The sequence below is a fragment of the Budorcas taxicolor genome, chromosome 8, assembly GCF_023091745.1.
Source record: "Budorcas taxicolor isolate Tak-1 chromosome 8, Takin1.1, whole genome shotgun sequence".
In the NCBI taxonomy this organism is placed as follows: domain Eukaryota; kingdom Metazoa; phylum Chordata; class Mammalia; order Artiodactyla; family Bovidae; genus Budorcas; species Budorcas taxicolor.
Genome location: NC_068917.1, coordinates 102184109 through 102205419, shown reverse-complemented (window position 1 = coordinate 102205419; position 21311 = coordinate 102184109). Strand labels below are relative to the sequence as shown.

The 21311-nt window shown below is 45.9% G+C and overlaps 1 protein-coding gene across 1 annotated transcript in view; it reads left to right on the top strand.

Annotated features, from left to right (window-relative positions):
• Window positions 1-21311, top strand: part of EPB41L4B (erythrocyte membrane protein band 4.1 like 4B) — a 139075-nt gene that overhangs the window by 20263 nt on the left and 97501 nt on the right. Inside the window, exon 2 of the mRNA XM_052644951.1 lies at window positions 16002-16106. Within this exon, the coding sequence (XP_052500911.1) occupies window positions 16002-16106 (105 nt within the window). The remainder of the gene's footprint in view (window positions 1-16001; window positions 16107-21311) is intronic.

The following is a 21311-nucleotide window of genomic DNA, read 5'->3' as shown; positions in this document are numbered from 1 at the left end:
CACATTTAGATGTAAGTAAATGTACCACCACCATCTGTGCAAAAGAAGTGTGAAAAAAATTAATGGAGGGAAGGGGGAGGAAGGAGTACAGATGACACTGAATGTTGATCCCTGTTAAACCTGAGTGACAGGTGTTTACTGTACTCTTGTTTATTTTTTTTCATGCATGCGTGCATACTGAGTCGCTTCAGTCATGTCCAACTCTTTGCAACCCAATGGACTGCAGGCCACCAGGTTCCTCTGTCCATGGAATTCTCCAGGCAAGAATACCAGAGGGGGTTGCCATACCCTCCTTCAGGGGATCTTTCCTACCCAGGGATTGAACCTGCCTCTGTTACATGTTGGGCATTGGCAAGCAGGTTCTTTACCACTGACACCACCTGGGAAGCTCACATGTATTGATAATGACCTTGAAAAAGGGTTTTAAAAGTGGGGGCATGCTAGGTAATCTTTGTTGATTCCTCCCCTTCCAGGAATCTGGCCCAGTTGGCGTCCTCTGGGGAAAATGCCAGTCTCGTGGGCATGGGAGTTGGTCCCAGTCACCCCGGCTGTGGGTCTCCAGGCACGCTCTCCTCTGCCTTGTTGGTAGCTGTGAACTTTGGCTTCCTCCCCCTGGCACCTGCCATCTCCCCTGCCCTTTTGTCCCCTGTCCATTTACTCAGGAGAACAGACCCTCCCCTTCTGTGACTTTGACCTTCCCACTCCACCCACACTTGGGGCTTCTTATCTGGGACTCCTCCCTTGGCGAGTGCTTCTCAGCTGTGAGTGAATCCACAAAGGCGCTTTCAGTTGGGCCTCATTTCCCTTCCACTCAGGGGTGTAAGGTCCACTGGTGTGCCTTTGCTCAGCCATCAAGATTGTGGACTGGAGGGGCTTGGGCCCCACGTGGCTGTAGAGGAATACAGGCCATGTGCTTCCGTTTGCGTCTAGAACTGCAGGATGGGCACAGCCAGTCTGCAGCTCCTGTGGGAGGGAGGGAGAGAGGGGTATTGGGAAGACCTGCTTGGGATGTCCAGGGGCTGGGAACAGTTCTGTCTTTTGACCTGGGCGGTGGCTGCATAGTCATGCTCATTTCTGATCATTCCTAGCGTTGTACACGTGTGACCTGTGCAGTTTTGTCTGTGTGTGTCATGCTCCAATTAAAAAGTAGACTAAAGGTCTGTACAAGGCTTTAAAAATTTTCCACATTTCACATAAAGGAATTTCAATTTTGTAGCTTTCTTGAGCAACTGGAAAGTCTGATAGAACGGGCTGAATTCTCATAGAGCAGCAGTTAACTAGATCTGTGTGGTGACTGCCCCCAATTCACTTGTGAGCACCATCCAGCAGGAACCTGCTGGAATGGTTGGCGCCTGCATAGACCCACACAGATTTTCCTCCTGCCCCTACAGTAACTGCCTAGGTCCCTGAGAAGGTATAAGGGTTGGGGTTCAATGCCTGGTTTAGAGACAGTCTTGGAAAAAAATCTTTTGACACTGATTTGAAGTCCTGGGTCACTGAGGTCTTCTCTTATGTGTGAAATCATTCTAGGTGAATTAGTTCTGGTTGAACTGGGAGATGTTGGGGTTAGCTATGACCAATCCACAGCAGTGAGAGATGATGAAGAGTTGCTGTACTTGTGTGTGTTTGTGTGTGTGTGTTTAGTCACTAAGCCATGTCTGATTCTTTGTGACCCCATGGACTGTAGCCCACCAGGCTCCTCTGTCCATGGGATTCTTCAGGCAAGAATTCTGGATTGGATTGCCATGCCCTTCTCCAGGGGATCTGCCTGACCCAGGGATCGAACCCGAGTCTCTTACATTGTAGGTGGATTCTTTACCACTGAGCCACCAGGGAATCCCTCTGTATTTGTGCCTAGGTATTTAGTTCTGTCGGAGAAGGCAATGGCACCCCATTCTAGCACTGTTGCCTGGAAAATCCCATAGACGGAGGAGCCTGATGGGCCGCAGTCCATGGGGTCGCACAGAGTCGGACACGACTGAAATGACTTAGCAGCAGCAGCATTTAGTTCTGTAGATAATTTCCTATTTGTATCTTCTACTTTAAAGTAACATTTAAAGTAACATTCCATAATACTACATAGTACCATTTCATACTTTTTTTTTAAACCATGTTTGATATTCAGTATTTTTTGCTTTTAAAAATGCATCTGTGATTGGAACATTTTTCCTAGATCATGGTTAAGGAGAGGCTCACTTTCTGTGTGGTGAACTTGCAGCCAAGAGTCTTCTCACCACAGCTCCCAGTAAACACAGACCACTCACCTCATAATAATCTTGACAATGCCATCCCTGCAAATCCAGACCCAGGGAGTGCCTGTAGGCATCACACCCTCCTTTTCTTCTTCTGAATGTGTCATTCTCTGCCTTCTTCCAGGAGACTTTTTAAAGAATACTGACTCACCAAAGGGAAAAGAGAGAGAGAGAGAAGAATGAAAAATCAAAGGCCACCTTAACAAGACAGCTTTATTTTATATCCCTCCATCAGGGACATGGATGATGGTGCCTCAGTTGTAGTTTTATGACCCTAACAGTCATGCTCACCAGAGACAAGGTTAAAAGTTTTATGTGCTTTTCCACTCATTAACCTGTTTTGAAAATCTTCCACGCACACAGAGCTGGGTAAATTAAGCCCTGGAATTCTGTGCCTCAGCAGTTGGTGTGATCACTAAAAGAGTTAAAGTGGCAGTCGCTCAGTTGAGTTCCACTCTTTGTGACCCCATGGACTACAGCACGCCAGGCTTTCCTGTCCCTCACCATCTTCTGAAGCTTGCTCAAGCCAGATTGAAAACTGGTCCTAACTTGAATCTGCCTGTACTACTCGGCTTGGGCTGCGGTAAGCAAAGTACCATGGTCTCGGTGGATTGAACAATAGAAATTTATCTTTCCGTAGTTCCAGAGGCTGGAAGTCCAAGCTCAGAGTGCCGGCAGAGTCAGGCCTGTCCCCTTGCCTTGTGGATGGCCGCTCTCTTGCTGCCCCATCTCCTCCTGTCTTCGGGTGGTCTTTTCTGTATCAGCCTTGGTTTGTGTGTGAGCCCCGCTTATAAGGACACCAGTCAGATAGGCTAGGGCACGTGCTAATGAACTCATTTTAACTTAATTACCTCTTCTCCAGTTACAGCCATGTTGGGAAGCATTGCAGGGTTAAAGCTTCAACATATGAATTGGGCGGGGGGGGACATGGTTCATCTTCTAACACTCCCCAGTCACTCCACCTCTGTAAAGCTCATCTTCCACGAGTTGATAGGCACCTAGAATGAAGCCTGCCTCCACGGACCTGCCCTATGGGTGAACCCTGGGGCCAAGCCCATTTAAATTCATCATTTCATTTCTTGCCATCCTCAAACATTCCTACCAGGTAAGACGTTTCTGACACCGGTCTCAGCCTAAGCTGAGGACCAGGGCTGGGACTCAGATCCCTGCCACGCTGATCCCAGAGCCCATGCTGTCAGCCGCTGCATCATGGGGTGTGTTGCGACACCCAGAACTTTCAGAGCTGTAAAGGGCTCCAAGGAGAGAAGGGGGCGGTCGTGACAGGTCCCAGTAATTGAAAGATGCGAGGTAGCACCGACCTGCTTTACTCTGCAAATTTAGTCGCGTTCCTAGGTTGCAGGATCGGTGGGGGCAGTCGTCCACCCAAAATTAGTTCTTTCTGTTCATGTTTCTTGGCTGGGTTTCCTGGGAATTCATTGCATATTTATTTATGTGGAGTTATTTGCTTTTAGAATCACATGGATGGGGAATCTGCAATCTGGCTGCAAAAAGTGATTTGGCAATTTATTTTCAGGGCTGCCCTTCTTCCAGCAGCTTGTTTCAAACTCAACCTCTGGCACAAAGGCATCCATCATTTTAATTGCATGTTACTGTTTGGCCAGGCACAAATTTGTTTCATTTTCTTTTCCTTTCCCCTGTGTTTCTTTCTTCTCCCCACCCCCTTTTTCTGATCCACCATTTTATAAAGCCAAAAATATTTGCCCAAACAAGACACTTTTTATAGCCAACAAGCTTTTAACACTGAAATTTTTGGTATTGCCTATTTGATCTCTAACCTTTCCATAGCAGAAATGCTAGGCTGGGTTTTTTTGTTTCCTATTCAGGTAACATAATGCATTTGTCTCAAGACAGTTCTGAGAAAGAAAATTGTATTGGTCTCAGGGTCAGAAGGCTACTGTTCTATTCTTGGCTTTGCACTGGCTGCTTGGCAACATGACCTATGTCTGGCCTCGTTTTTCCCCATCTGTAAAATGAGGAACTTGAATGTATTGATTTCTGAGCCGTCTCTGCTTCTTATTTGGTAACTTGGATGCCTAGTAGGGCCTGTGTGGGTCCCTGGTCACCGTGGCCAGACACCTTCAAACTCTCAACTTCTTTGCAGTTTGTGAAGTTTTCATTAAGTTTTTATTATGGAAAATTTCAAATATACAAGTTGAGACAATAGTATGATGAAACTGTCTTGTATACAGCACCCATATTTTGTTATTTCTCTGGAGTATCTTCAAGCAACTCTGAGACAACTTTGTATCATTTAGCCTGTTAATACCTAAATGGGTGTCCCTCTCTCTTTCTACATGTATACCATCTGTGATCACACTCAACAAAACTTGAACAATGAATGAGTCTTCAGTGTTGTCTGATGCCGAGTCTTTGTTCGCTTTTCCTCCAGCATCTAAAACCTTTTTGTGGTCAGTGGTTGGCATGTTTGAATCAGGAGCCAACTACAGACAACACATTGCATTTGGTAAATAATGTCTTTTAAGTCTTTTTGAATCCCTAGCTGTCCTCTCCCCCATCTACAGTGCAATTTATTGAGTTCTTAATACAGTGTTGGTGAATGTAGAGCAAGGCAGCTTCAGTCATTCCAGCCCTTGATTTTAATATCTTTTTCCTAAACAGTTAGGACCTTCAAAGAGTAGTTTTCAGGTTTGTTTACCCCCCTTTTTTTCGAAGACTCAATATATTTATCATTCTAATTCCTTGTCTCCAAGCAGATGATACCTGAGCTAACATCAGTGTAAGGATTCCTAAGAAACAGTTTTTAAAGTTATGGAAAACTTTTTTGTACACTAAATCTTTTATGTACACACACATGCCATGCACACATTATATCTGCATTTGCATGGTTTTCTTTCTGCTTATCTATTGCATAACAAATTCCCCCAGGGCTCAGTGGTTTAAAGCATCCCTGTTTATCATAGTTCATGGGTTCTGTTGGTCAAGAACCCATTGAGGTGGGGCCAGGCTGAGATTTTCTTTTGCTCCTCATGTCATGGACTAGGTCACTCAGGAAGAAACTTAGTTGCAAGATTGGCTAGTGAGGGTGGTTCATGATGGCTGTGCTCACATGTCTGGCACCTTGGCAGGGATGGCTGGAGGCTGGGCTCAGCTGGGACAGTTGACAGGAACATGTTCACGGCCTGTTCAGCGTGCTAGTCTTAGAGTAGTTGGATTTTTTACCTGGTAGTCGGCTCTTCCCACAGAGCAAGTGTCCCTAGAGAACTGTCACTCACCTTGGAAATGACAAAATATCATGAATACCATATTCTATTTGGTTGTGGCAGCACCAGGCTCTTCCAGATGCAGGGGAAAAGGAGAAAGACTTGACAGCCCTGTTTGTAAGTGCCACAGTTTAAAAAGATCAATGTGAAAATTGGCATGCTAGGTACTTGCCACCTGAGACCTTTCAAGTCCCCCATGTACTTGCTTCTCTTTTGATGTAAGATGGAGGGCACTAAGCTGGGAAGCACCTGCCTGAGAGGTCATTCAGGGCAGTCTCCTGCCCCCGATCCCATTCTCCAGAGCTTCGTGTAGACTCAGTTGGGCCAAGAGCATTGTGACTGGTTCATGACTCACCTTGCTTACTAATAAAGGTGAGGAGAGTCTCCCAATCCAGAATTCTAAGAGTAATTTGTCCAGTGGACCTTGGTGTTAAGGAGGTTGTCTGATATTTTTGTCCCCGTCGGTCAGGATCACATATTAAAATGTGCTTGACAGTGCGTGCTCAGTTGCTAAGATATGTCTGACTCTTTGCGACTCCACGGACTGTAGCCCACCAGGCTCTGTCTATGGGATTCTCCAGGCAGGAACACTGGAGTGGGTTGCCATGCACTCCTCCAGGGGATCTTCATGACCCAGGGATCGAACCCTGTCTCCTGCATTGGCAGGTGGGTTCTTTACCACCGAACCAGCAGGGAAGCCTGGGCTTGATAGTTCAGTTCGGTTGCTCAGTTGTGTCCGACTCTTTGCAACCCCATGGACTGCAGCACGCCAGGCCTCCCTGTCTATCACCAACTCCCAGAGTTTATTCAAACTCATGTCCATTCAGTCAGTGATACCATCCAACCATCCTCTGTCATCCCCTTCTCCTCTTGCCTTCAATATTTCTCAACATCAGGGTCTTTTCAAATGAGTCAGCTCTTCTCATCAAGTGGCCAAAGTATCAGAGTTTCAGCTTCAACATCAGTCTTTCCAGTGAACATTCAGGACTAATTTCCTTTAGGATGGACTGGTTGGATCTCCTTGCAGTCCAAGGGACTCTCAAGAGGCCTGATAGTAGTTACCCCCAAATTAAAGAGTATTCAACCTGTGCTGTTTTAGGGTTTCTTACTGAGAGGGGGAGGTGTAGTATTTGAGGTGTTGGGTGAAACCAGTTTTCTGGGCTGCCAGGATCAAGTAGCGTTAGTGTCCAGACTTTATTCAGCACTTAGGTGAAGGTACTGCCTTCAGCTGAGTGCTGAGTCACCCGTGGTAGGCACGGTTGGAAGCAGCTATAGGGAGACAGAAACTGAGGTCATCAGAAGGTGTTAGGCATTCCACGCTGATTGCAAGAAGGTTCATAGGATCATGGCTGTTGGGGCCATTTAATTCTCACAGCAGAAACAAATGAGAGCTTTGACTTTAGGCCCAAAGATGGCTTATCAGCCTGGAACAGAGGCTGATCGATAGGTAATAAGACAGCACAAAGTCACAGTGTTTAGACTGATCGCTCCATCCTTGGAAGCCAGTGTGGCGGTGCTCTGTGGGGGAACCGTTACACCTACCCTCTACCTGCCCAGAGCTCATGTCCCATGTGAAGAGCCCTGTGCCCCTGGTTGGAAGAGAACCCCACTCACACTGTCCCCTTTCACTGACGTGCACACCAAAACACTTTCTTCTGAGACTTTTCTCACTTCCTTGTTGACCAAAAATAAGGGCCGTGGTATTGGTTGCTTCCTCCGATTTCCAAGCGATGGTTAGCCAGGCAGGTCAGGAAATTAGTAACACATACTCTGTTTTACCAGAATTGAATTTCCAGGAGCCACTCAGACTCTTGGTGTCCCCCACACAAAGTGTCTTGGCTTCTGGGTTAGTGTGTGAGTGAATCAACTACTTTTCATTCTGCCCCAATTTCCCTTCCTCCAAACAAAATGGGAATTGCCCCCCACCTCCCACCAGGAGGTCTGCTGGTGTTTGACCGGGTGGCCCTGTCTCCCACCTGTAGCCAAGACCACACACGAAGCACGCTTTCTGCAGCCGTGTGTTGAATTGGGCTTCAGAAATATTTCTTTGCTGGCTGGACACATTGCATGTGTTTGGAGCCAAACAGGTGAATGAGCCGACTGGGGAAGCAGTGGGATGAGACGGAAGGATCTCTGTCCTAGGAATCCAGAAGGCTGGGTTCTGATTCTTGGTCTGCCACTTATGAGTAATAGGAACTTGGTCGTGTTGATCTCTCTGAGTCTCAGGCTTTCTCTGCAAACTGGGGTCATGGAACCTTGGTAAACATGGAAGCCTTCTTCAACTGTGAGGTGGAATTTATAAGCTGGACAGCTTGGCCTTCAATCCAGCAGATTAGGGATCCTCTGCATTGTCTTTGCACCAATAGATTTCAGTTTTGAGTCACCAGATCTTGCTGAGGGCTGAGCTGCTATTTCTCACTCAGGATGAAATTTCAAGGTAACTTTATTCGGTCATTTCAGATATTTGTGTTTACGGACATCCTGGTGTAAACAGTGTATATTTCTTTGTGATGACTTAGTAGGGATGGCAGTAGGAACAGAGACCCCTGGCTCCTCTGTGTGCACATGCAGGTATTAGAGGGCTACTTTCCTACTAAGATTCAGATAAAAGTAGCAAGTTATCAAGTTTGGGGGTGAGGGTAGGAAGTAGTAACTAACCATGAAATTAGCACTTCCTAGAGACAGCTTACTCCTTGGAAGGAAAGTTATGACCAACCTAGATAGCATATTCAAAAGCAGAGACATTACTTTGCCAACAAAGTTCTGCTAGTCAAGGCTATGGTTTTTCCAGTAGTCATGTATGGATGTGAGAGTTGGACTGTGAAGAAAGCTGAGCACCAAAGAATTGATGCTTTTGAACTGTGGTGTTGGAGAAGACTCTTGAGAGTCCCTTGGACTGCAAGGAGATCCAACCAGTCCATCCTAAAGATCAGCCCTGGGTGTTCTTTGGAAGGAATGATGCTAAAGCTGAAACTCCAGTACTTTGACCACCTCGTGAGAAGAATTGACTCATTGGAAAAGACCCTGATGCTGGGAGGGATTGGGGGCAGGAGGAGAAAGGGACAACAGAGGATGAGATGGCTGGATGGCATCATTGACTCAATGGACGTGAGTTTGAGTGAACTCTGGGAGTTGATGATGGACAGGGAGGCCTGGCGTGCTGCAGTTCATGGGGTCTCAAAGAGTCGGACATGACTGAGCGACTGAACTGAACTGAACTGAGAGACAGTTGAAAGATGCCTTGAGGCAGGTACCTTCTGGGAACCATTGGCCAGGAAGACCACTAATGAGAACAGTTAGAGTTCTGAGAGCTGTTTAAACAAGGGGTGATTAAGAACTTGGAAAGGAAGGATTTGATCTCCAAGAACTAACATGGGTTTACCCAAAATCCCAAAGCCAGGCTTGCCTGTTTTCCTTTAAATGGGATTACTAGATCATGTATTTGTTCTCAGTTCAGTAGCTCAGTCGTGTCTGACTCTGCGATCCCATGGACTGCAGCACGTCAGACTTCCCTGTCCATCACCAACTCCTGGAGCTTGCTCAGACTCATGTCCATCGAGTTGTTGATACCGTCCGACCATCTCATCCTCTGTCATCCCCTTCTCCTGCTGCCTTCAATCTTTCCCACATCAGGGTCTTTTCCAATGAGTCAGCTCTTTGCATCAGGTGGCCAAAGTATTGTAGTTTCAGCTTCAGCATCAGTCCTTCCAATGAATATTCAGGACTGATCTCCTTTAGGATGGACTGGTTTGATCTCCTTGCAGTCCAAGGGACGCTCAAGAGTCTTCTCCAACACCACAGTTCAAAAGTATCAATTCTTCGGTGCTCAGCTTTCTTTATAGTCCAACTCTCACATCCATACATGACTAGTGGAAAAACCATAGCTTTGACTAGATGGACCTTTGTCGGTACTTGTTCAGCATTTGGCAGAAAAAACACATTGTGTTATTCCTGTGGACATGTGAGAGGTTTGGATGAAAGTGATAATAATTCCTTTGTGTGTATAGGACACTGTGGTTGACAGTGGATGCTTGTTTGCTTTCTTTTTTATTAATGCAGTGGCTTAGCAGGGTGGACAGGGTAGAGGAGAGTACCCATTTTTCAGATGGAGAAGCTGAGACTTGGCATGGGGAGTGCCTAAAGTCACAGTCATATTGCTAGAAAAGAAATAGAACTGGTTTTCCAGCCCAACATTTTGGCCTCTAAGAGTCCCAGGGCATGCCTCCACCGTGGTACAACTGTGTGTATTTATAACCGGTTTGAGGCCACCATCAGATGGGCACCTTAATACTTAGAGCTAAAGAAAGACTCTACCCCTCCTCCCACCCTCTCCTCCACCTCCACCCTCTGTCCCTTTCTGTTTATCAAGTTTCCATATGTTATAAAACTTAGGATCAGTCATTGATAAATGGAATGATAACCTGGGACCACTCGGGGGACTCTTGCTGTGGCCCACAGATGAGGTGATGTGGCCTGAGCCATCATGGAGAGGAAGGAGAGAGCCTTCCAAAGATGGGTGCAGAGGGACTTGCCCTCTGATGGATGTGGAGCCGGTGGATGGAGGGGAGAGAGCCTCGTGTGCCTTCAAGGCTCCTGAAAGCCTTTCTCTGCCCAGATGGCATTCTTTCCACCACCTAGGATGTGCACGCTTGACTGGCACTCTCACACACAGCTTATTTCCTCCTTTCAAACCTACCTGGGATGCGCAGCATTGAATGCTATGGAGACTAATGAGATTTGGATGGCTGGCCTTCTGTCTTCTTTGTTCTTCCAGGACCACTGTTGACTTATTACATTGCCCGTGGGTCAGGCTGCAGTGAGATGTTGCCCATTGCATCTTATCTGAGAAGGTCAGGCTGGTTCATTTGTCTGCAGGACAGTTAAGACATCAGCTGTCCAGCAGTCTTCCTTATTGAGACCTTGGCTGGGAACCAGCAGATAGACTAAATCGGAACCTCTGACTGGCCAGTGAAGGTGTCACAATGTCCATACCTTTCCCTGCTGGCTGCCTGCCTGACCCTGTCTTTAGCTGGCAACCCAGTACTCTTATTTTACATGGTTTTAATGTGCATGGTTATTTTTAGCTCCTGTCAGATCAGAAGGAGCTGCTATAGAGAGCTATACTGTCTCTAAACCACTAGTTGCTGGTCCTTATGAAAAGTGATGTGTGGAGATGGGAGGCCGAAAACCTAGGTGCTGTGGATGCAAGAACTCAAGGGTAGAGCTCTCTAGATCCTGCTGTGTCTGGGGCAACTCTCCCTATGTGTCTTGTAGCTGGATTTCAAGATGGTGCTCAGAACTTTGAAAGATTTTACACTGAGTATGTTTTACACTGAGCTTGGGAAGGCACGGAGTACCACTTGGTACTGCGACCTGTGGGCTCGGGTCTTAAGCTGTTTAGGCTGACTTCATTCTCCAAGAAGGATTTGTTCTTCTCCAGTTTCCTGTAGCTGCTCCTTCCAGACTTTGTGACCCGCGTGTACCCCATTGCCTGGAAGGGTGACTGGCATTTGATGAGCAGTTGATAAACATTTGTTGAATGAGTGAGTGAATTCATCACAGAGAGGGCGACTTCGTTAACGATGAGGCAACAGGATCAGCTTCTAGTCTTGCCACATTAACTGATCTCGTGTACTCAATTGACAGCACTTCATGTAACAGCCACGAAATCATGTTTAGGTAAATGGCCTTGGAAGCACAGCACAGTTCCCTAGATGCTTCTTCATGAAAACTCTATCTGAAAAGATTTTAATGAGTGCATTCTCATTTTTAGTTCTGCTGCTTGGGAAATATCAGTCTGTTTTTTGTGCTTTAGTGTGGCCCCCCCAGAAGATCCATTTCATGGCCCTAGACCCTACACATCCCCCATTCATCCATCCATCTTGTCCGTCCATCCGTCCATCCATCCATCCATCTGTCCATCCAGCAGACATTTGTGGAGTACCTGCTGGGTGCCAGCCAGGCATGTGCTTTGGGGATGGAGGGAAGAAGGGGTGGTACCCAGAGGAACTCAGCAGGTCTCTGCCCTTGGGAGTGCTGAGTCTGAAGCAGGAGTAAGATGGGAACATGAGTAGCCATGATGCAGTGTGGTAAGTGTGCCTGTAATAAAGGCCTGAGCCTGCTTGTGGGAACCCAAGGGAGGGGCACTTACTGCCTTTGAGGGGGGCGGGGAGAACAGAGTTGGAGATGTTGCCGAAGAAGGATATGTTTGGGCAAGTAAGCCCAGGATGACAGCTTGTGGGGCTTCCAGGGGCTGCTCTCAGTAAGGTGTCCTGGCTGGTGGTACAGATGAATTATCTGGAACCTTCTCAGTTTTGAGAGTGGACACATTGCAGGCTGGGAGGGGTGAGAGATGGTTGATTCAAGCGCTGTGGTCTTGACCGTCCTATCTTCAGCCCCCTGGGACCTCTGTTTCAAGGACGTTTTTATTTGTTCCAGCCCTCATAATTTCATCAGATTCTTTTTAGACCCAGTAAGGGCCACTGGGAATTCCGTCTCCCAGCAGAAGAGACCCAAGAGTGTACTTGGTTGGGAGGTGAGCGGGGGGAAGTGTTTATAGGTGATTAAAAATGGTACATCCTACCCACCAGACTGTGTCTGCCACCTCCACGTCCAGCCGAGTGAGGGTCTGCCAGTAAGAGGAGCCCATCTTACATTGGCAGAAGGGATCCACTGCCCCTAGAAAGGTTATTTTCCCAACCACCACCTTGAGCTCCTTCTAAATTAAGAGCCATTTTAGAAAGACATGAGAAAAATAAAATTTGGAATGGCCTAGACAAAGACTTCGGCTAACTCCCCTCATTTTACATTTGCGGAACTGTGCTTTTTTGAGTTCAGACCCCGAGAGTGTTAAAATTACATACCTGGATGGTAAGCGCTGAACCAAAAGAGACCCAGGTGGGGAGCAGGTTGGATTTGGGGTCAGTTGAGCTTTGGTGGCCCTATATATCCAGGGGACCGTAGGCAGGCCTGATTAGCAGCCATGGGGGGAAGTCCAGGGCGGCCATGTGGATTGGGGAGGTTATGAATTGCTTTAAGGTTGCAGTTGGTGGTGCATCCGGGACGAGAGGTCTCTTGCTTCCTCGCAGCCCAGCTGTTTCTGCCACATCCTGCTGCTAAAGCTTTACTCTGACTAGTTCTTTCCCGCTAGGAAACCCACTAATGAAGCCTTGGCACCGTGCTAATAGGTGTTGCATGGGGCCAGTAGCACTGGATAGTAATTGGAAAAAATACCTGCAGAGAATGGACTGTTATGGGCAAGGAGGAAGAGTGCCAGGATTGTGGTTGTTTTTTTTGTTTTTTTTTTTTACATTGCATTTGTTGCCTAACAACTGCCAAAAGATCAGTGTTAAAGAAAACTTCGGAAATAAAGCATCTATCGTGTCTCCATGCTGACGCAGCTGTTGTAATTTTTGCCACTCTCCTGTTTTTATCAAGTAGTCCATGTGCAGTACAGACTTAGATTTATGTAGCTGGAGTCACAGTTTGCTGTTCCCTTGTGCTCTGTTTATTGAACGTTTGTCGTAAGAATTTTCCATAGTTCTGTCTCATCCTCATAATTCTCTTTTGTAACAGCCGAATAATATTCTGATGTGCTGGTGGGCCCCAGTGCTGTGTTCTGTGATTGGAATTTTGATTGTTTCTCCTTTTTGCCCATCCCTAATCCCACCTTATTTCTCCACTAGATTCATTTACAGAGAATGCCACTGCATGTCGAGCCTTCTGGAATCTTGCATTGAATTGTTGCTTTCAGAGGAGTATTTTCGGAGAGGAAGGAGACTGTAATTCATTGATGAAGTTTTTATTTTTTTTAAACTTTTTGTTATTGTTGTTTATTTATATAACACAAATAGAGGCGTAAAAAGGAAACAAAAAGGTACAGTTTAATGAACTACTAGAAAGTAGACAGACACCCTGGTACCATCACCCACATCAAAAGCTAGAACCCAGCCAGCCAGCCGGAAGTCCACAGATGTCGCCTCCTCGCAGCCCCAAGAGCAACACCTACCCTGACTTTATTGTAATCAATTCTTTACTGTCTTTCCAAGATTGCTCACCCAAGTGTGCATCCCTGGATACTGCAAGTTAAGCTTGCCTGTTTACAAATGTTTTTTAAATCTCTTTTAATCTGTACGTTTCCTCTCAGTCTCTTCTCTTCCCTGTATTCTGTTTGTTGAGAAAACTGGGTCGTTCGTCCTGAGGAGTTTCTAGAATTTCCCACAGGCTGGATCTTGCCAGTTGTGGTTCTTTAGAACGTTCCTCTGCGTGTCCTACAGTTGGATCTAGTGGTTTAACCAGTCGCAAGGTAGATTTCTTTTTTCCCTGTGGAAAGAGAGGTGTGGGGAGCTAGATTATACCTTGGGTGGTAGGATGTCTTTCACCTGGTTATCCGTCTCCTATTGCAATGTTAGTAGCCACTGGCATCCAATACTTAGAGCCTGCCATTCATTAGAAGCTACAAAATTGTGATATCACAGTTTTGTTATTCTTTCTTCATTTAATTTCTGGAATACTACTCTAAAGAAAAACTCTGCCTCTCTGCTGTTTTCAGTAGTTTACTTATAGAGATTCACATACCATACATTCACCTACCTGAAACATACAGATTTAATGGGTTTTAGTTTATTCATACAGTTGCACATCTGTGGCCATGGTCAATTTTAGAACACTTCATTAACCACCCCCCCAAATCCTGTTCATCTTTGCTGTTACCCCGTAGACCTGTCAGTCCTAAGCAGTTACTAACTATCAATCTAATTTCTGTCTCTAGACTTAATGTTCTGGACATCTCAAATAATATGTGGTCGCTTGTAACTTATAACCAGGTTCTTTCACATAGTATAATGTTTTCAGAGTCCATCAATGTTGTAGCATGTATCAGAACTTTATTCCTTTTTATGGCCAAATAGTATATCATTGTATGGATATGCTACATTTTGTTTATCCATTCATCAATTGATAGACATTCGGGTTGCTTCCACTTTGGGGCTATTATGAATAATGCTGCTGTGAACATTTTTGTACCAGTTTCTGTGTGAGCGTAATGTTTTCAATTTTCCTTGGATATTTACCTAGAAGTGGAATTGCTGGGTCAAATGGTAACTCTGTGTGTAACTGTTTAAGAAGTTGCCAGGCTTCTTTTCTAAATTAGCTACACAATTTGACATTCCCATCAGCAATATAAGAGGGTTCCAATTTCTCCAGCACTGGTTATCTGTCTTTTTTTGTTATAGCCCTCTGAGTGGGTATGAAGTGTCTAATTGTGGTTGTGATTTGCACTTCCCTGATGACTGGTGATGTTGAGCATCTTTTGACATGCCAGCTATTCATCTCCCTTAGGTGAACTATCTCTCTATCTCTCTGTATGTGTGTGTGCTCTGTCACTCAGTCAGGTCTGATGCTTTGAGACCCCCTTGTAGCCCGCCAGGGTCCTCTGTCCATGGGATTCCCCAGGCAAGAATATTGGAGTGGGTCACCATTTCCTTCTCCAGGGGATCTTCCCAACCCAGGGGTCAAACCCCCATCTCCTGCACTGCAGGTGGCTTCTTTACCACTGTGCCACCCGGGAAGCCCTCATCTCTATATATCCTTGACCTGTGTTTAAATTATTTGTCTTTTTATTATTGAGTTGTAATAATCCTTTATATGTTCTAGAGAAGTCCCTTATCAGAAGTATGATTTGTAAGATTTTCTCCCATTCTGGGTTGTCTTTGTACTTTCTTGATGTCTTTGTGTTCTTCTAAGCATAAAAGTTTGACATTTTTATGATGTCCATTTGTTTTTTTCTTTTGTTGCTGGTGCCTTAGGTGTCTTAGCTAAAAAACTTTTGCCTAATCCATGGTCATGAAGATTTGTGTGTATGTTTTATCCTGAGTTTTACAGTTTTAACTCTTACATTTAGGTCTTTGATTTATTTTTAGTTAATTTTTGTATATGCTGTCATCTACTCTTGGGTTGGTCTTTCCTGGTGGCTCAGTGGTAAGGAATCTGCCTGCAGTGCAGGAGAAGAGGGTTTGACTCCTGGGTTGGGAAAAACCCCTGGAGAGTAAATGGCAACCCACTCTAGTATTCTTGGCTGGGAAATCCCATGGACAGGGGAGCCTGGTAGGTTGCAGTCCATGGGGTCGCAAAAGAGTGGGGTATGTCTTAGCAGCTAAACAACAGCAACTCTTTGGTTTCCTAGTGCTGCAGCTAAAGGCAGGATCAATGCTTGACTTTTTTTTTTCTATTTACTAACCTTTTATCATAATAAGGTGTTGGTTCCCTAATCATCCTATAAAGTAGTAGTTTGGTGGGGTTTTCTTGTCATCATGTATGCTTTAGATTTAATCATGAGTTTGTATTATAATAAAAAAATAATTGCATTTAAATAAATTTGTGTACTCTGACACATATGCGTATGGTAGAGAGGGGAAAGTGATTTTATTGTTTGGGTTGTTTTTTTTTTCCAATCTTGTTTCATATCAACTGTCACCTCCTAAAATTTCATCTACCCATTATCTTCCAGAAACATGCCAAAGGCCAGGATTTGTTTGATCAGATTGTGTACCACTTAGACCTGGTGGAAACAGATTACTTTGGCCTCCAGTTCCTTGACTCTGCCCAGGTTCCGGTAAGTATTCCTTCGATTCCTTACACGATGGACTGGCTAATCACAGGTCCACGGTTACTAGAAATTGGTAGAGAAAGACAGGAGTAAAACTGCGTTAGTGTTGCGGTAAAGAGCGTTGGGATGGAGGTGTGGGCGCCCATGTGAGGTGGTACATCCATGACGCCCCACCCTGGAGGTGTCCAGTATCTCGTTGCACGTGGAGATGTGCTAGGGAGACATTTCCAAGCATGAGGATGCAGTGTAGGCACATCTCTAGAGTAGGTAGAAAGAAATCTCATTATAAGAATTCTTCTGGGGATGCTGTGTGTATTTTTAACTAGCAGAAGAGGCTGGGCCGCCCTCTCCTCGTGGACTCTTGCCAGGTGCAGAGAGCAGGTGCTGTGAGTACAGCTGAATCGCAGCCAGGCTTAGTGGGCTCTGGGGCCGGGTGGTCCGAGCAGGTCTTGGCATTGCTCGAGAGCCATCTTGCAGGCTCCAGGAGGTTGTGTTTGGTCAGCAAAGACTTCCCTCACTTTGCCTGAGACAGAACTGTCCAGAGTGGAGGTGCCTGAGTAAGTGAACTCAACACAGCTTAGAACTGCTCTTTTGTTTATTTTTATTTCTTCATCTATTTTATAATTGACCAACAATACTACATTAGTTCCTGTTACACAAGATGGTAATTCGATATTTCTGTACCTTTGTAAATGATCGCCACAATAAGCCTATTTACAGCCTGTTGCCATACAAAAATATTATATAGTTACTGACTATATTCTCCTTGCTGTACATTTCAGACCCGTGACTCATTTATTTTGCAACTTCTGGATGTTAGTACTTCTCAATCACCTTTGCCTATTTTTTCCCTCCCTCCTTCCCTCCTGGCAACCACCTGTTTGTCCTCCATATCTCTAATTCTGTTTCTGTTTTGTAATGTTTGTTCATTTGTTTCTTAGACTCCACACATAAGTGATAAATCAAACTGTATTTGTCTTTCACTGTCTGATTTATTTCACTTAGCATAATACCCTCTAGATCCATCCCTGTTGTCACAAATGCCAAGATGTCATTATTTTTTATGGCTGAGTAGTGTTCTGATGTGTATGTATAGGTACCGCATCTTCTTGACCCATTCATCTATTGATGGGCACTCAGGTTCCTTCCATATCTTAGCTACTATGACAGTGTGATGAGCGTAAGAGTACATATATCTTTTCTCATTAGTGTGTTTGTTTCTCTGGATAAATATCCAGGAGTGGAAGTGCTAGACCATATGGTAGCTCTGTTTTTAATTTTTGAGGGCTCTCCATATTCTTTTCCATAGTGGCTGCATCAGTTAACATCCCCACCAACAAACAGTGCACAAGGATTCCCTATTCTCCATATCCTTGCCGATGCTTGTTTTCTGTTGTGTTTTTGATAATAGACATTCTGACAGGTGTGAGGTGATGTAGTTTAGATTTGCATTTTCCTGATAGTGATATTGATCATTTTTTCATGTTGTCTGTTGGAGATCTGTGTGTCTTCTTTGGAAAAATGTCTATTCAGATCTCCTACCCATTTCTAAATAGGATCGTGTGGATATTCTTTCATGTTGAGTTGTAGGAGATCTTCGTGTATTTTGGATATTAATCCCTTATCAGATATGTCGCTTGCAAAGATCTCCTCCCATTCAGTATGTGGCGTTTTTATTTTGCTGATAGTTATCGTCACTGTAAAAACTTTGTAGTTTGGTATAATTGCATTTATTTATTTTTGCTTTTGTTTCCCTTGCCTAAGGAGACATATTTAAAAATACTACTAAGATTACTGTCAAAAGAGCATACTGCCTATGTTTTCATCTGCAAGTTTTATGATTTCAGGTTTTATGTTTAAATCTTTAATCCATTTTGAATTTACTTTTGTGTGTAGTATGAGATAGAAGTTGTTTGATTCTTCTATCTGTAGCTATACAGATCTCCCAACACCATTTATTGAAGAGGCTGTCTTGGCTGCATTTTAGATTCTTGCCTCCTTTGTTGTTGATTAATTGATCATATAAACGTGAGTTCATTTCTGGGTTCTCTGTTCCTTTGAGCTATGTGTCTGTACTAGACTGTTTTGATTACTGTAGCTTTGTAGTATAGTTTGAAATCAAGGACTGTCATACTGTCAGCTTTATTCTTTTAAAAAGCAAGAAAGACTTCAGAGTTTCCATTCCCAGCAGAATCTAGCTTTGGGTTTCAAAGAGAATTTATTCAGCAATCTAAAAATATTCATTGAGTGCTTGTTGTGCACTAGGCTCTGTCCTAAGCAGTGGATAATGCAGTGTATATGTGTGATGCCTGTGTAATATGACAGGTGGTAGTAGGGTTAAGAAAAATAAAGCAGAGTGAGGAGGTAGAGTAAGGGGTAGTGCTATTTTAGACAGAGTATGAGAGGGTGAGTGCTCTGGTAGGAGATATTTGAACTGAGACCTGGAGCTCCTCTTCTACCTGAGAGACACTTTTTAAATACTTCCTGGGGCTATGCATGATGGTTGTAAGGAGATGCTCAAAGTTGATGCCTGGAAATTGGGTCTGCCTGAGAGGGATGGTGTGGTGCCCAGTCTGTGGTGATGCAGTACAGCCTGGGTTACAGTGCCTGCTGGGCAGATGTGTCCCCCTGCACCCACTGGATGCCCCCTCTACACTGCCAGCTTCCACCCCACCTTCAGGACCTCCTGTCTGCCTGCAGCCCCCTCCCTTACCCCCCGACTGTTGCCATGAGCATCCTGCTTCCTCCTTGAGATCGTGGTCCTGATTCCTTCCTGTGAGCAGGAGACTCCCTTTGGCCCCCATGGCTCAGGGAAGGGCAACCCACCATCCTTTGTCCCCTCCACTGTGTACTTCTGCTTCCTTTGAGGTTGGACCACCCAGTGCCGCACCCTCTGACCTCAGCACTCTCTTCCCATCCTTCAAGGCCTCAAGTGCCCATTTTCCTCCTCCCGGGGAAAACTCAGAACTCAAGTTGTTAACGCCTCTAAATATTCCAGACCTGGTTTCCTCTCACTGAAGTTTCGTTTGAGCACACCTCACCCAGAAGCACCTTGGGTCCTGTCACTGTCCATTCACTCCAAGATCCAGGATTCTGTTGTTTCTCATCCTGTGGCCAGGATAAGATCCAGGATTCTGTTGTTTCTTACCCTCCTTCCAGTTCCTCTGCATGTGGCCTTGGCCTCAACAACAGCCTCCTGCCCTCGTCTTCCTCCCCGCCCGGTCAAGCCTCAGGCATGTCCTTTGTGTCCCCATTTGCCCTTTGATTCTCCTGCCCCCGTGACTGTCTCCTGACCCCCCTTCAACACGCATGCAGGCCCGTCTGCTTCCTCTGCTGCTTCTCCAGGACTGCCAGGTATTGCTGGAGAGGCCACAGGCCATGCCTTCTGGCCCAAGCACAGATCACAGGTTCAGTGAAATCCAAGCCCTGAGCTGTTCCTGGAGCCTCATGAGCCCCCAGTGGACCCTGAAGTGCCCCAGGGTTCCCCTTCTGAGTCTGCACCACAGACCTCTAGTCCAGTCCCCACAGAGACTATTCTCACGGGTGGCCTCACCTCCAGCTGAGAAGACTGAGTTCATTTAGCCTGAATGCCTTGAGTTTTCTTCCCTGCCCCTCAGTGTCTCTTTCTCTCTGTCCATTCTTTTTACTGATTTCTCTTAAGGGACTTTGCCTGTTTCTCCAGCATTTACACACCTACATCAGAGTTCCATTTCCGGTTGCTTCCTCAGTGCTGGATTTAGAGTTCTCCTTCCCGTCCCCAGCATCTGACACTTGTCAGTCCTCTTCCCAGAGCTGCTTTTCCTGTTGTCCTTTTGTATATGGTATTTTTGGCTTCAGATTGTCTATGGCCCAGGGCTCAGTTCAGGCCCGAACCTTGTTCCTGGTCTGATGGACTTTATATAAGCCACCTTCTCTCCCTTGCCCTCAGTCTCCTCATCTGTAAAATGGGTTTGTTGGATGTGTTCTTCCAAGAGCCCTTCTGGTTTTAATATCCCGTGATTCTGAGACTAAAGGGGAGGCAGGGTACTGTCCCTCACATCTCCTCTAGTCAGAAGGGAGAAAATACCCATCTTTCTGCCTTGAGAGCCAAGTACCTGTTGCCCTGGTGGCATGTCCTTAACCCCAGGCGACCACTCCCCAGCCACTTGGGTTCTCCGAAAACCACAGAGGGGACTCCATTATGAATGTCTTTGCTGTGAGCTTCTGCTCACTTGGCTGCCAGGCTTTCCTGCCTGCCGGTGCCCAGGCCCCGTGTGGCAGGAGGGATGTTCACAGCGGGATCCAGGCATCCTTCCCAGGCCATACACCAGACTCTGAAGGTGCTAAAGCCTTTCCAGCCTGCAGCTCTGTGAACATGGCGTGCTTCTCTGCCCTGCAAGAGCAGGTGCAGGGCCGTTATCTGCCTGACTCTGAGGCTCCAAGCCATGTGGAGCAGCGGGAGCTCCCCGCCCCCTTCTTCTCATCAGTCTGCCTTCCAGTTGGGGCGCATTGCAGGCTAGGCTCTGGCGATGTTTTGTTGTTGTTTAGTCACTTTGCGTATGCTGGTGCAGCTCCTGGAATGCCCTTCCTCATCCCGTTTAAGAGACTCCCCTGGTGGCTCAGACGGTAAAGCATCTGTCTACAATGCGGGAGACCCGGGTTCGATCCCTGGGTGGGGAAGATCTCCTAGAGAAGGAAATGGCACCCCACTCCAGTACTCTTGCCTGGAAAATCCCATAGACAGGAGCCTGGTAGGCTACAGGCCATGGGGTCACAAAGAGTTGGACACGACTGAGCAACTTCACTTTCACTTTCAGTTCATCCTGTTTAACTCTGGCCATCCTTCAAGACCAGCTCTGATGACAGCCCTTCCTGCGGCCTGCCCTGAACTCCCAAAGTGTTTTTCCTCCTCTGTGTAAACCTAAGTTTATTTCACCCTCCCTGGCAGTTTGCTCATTTGGCCTCAAGGTCATTATTTGTGTATGTGAGCAAACCTTTCTAATAAGATCCTAAGACTTAGGACCTTCTCCTCTTGACTTGGTGACTCGTGGTAACAAGGCATACAACCTAGAACTTTCGCCTTAGAAGGGACCTTAGGAGCCACTGGTCAAATTTCTCCCGTCTTCTGGGTGGGGAAACCAAAGCTCTTAGACCTTGGCAAGTCACTGAGTGAGTCGCACAGCTCGTGCATGAACCCAGGTTTTTACAGTTTCAGGTTTAGGCACTCTTTTC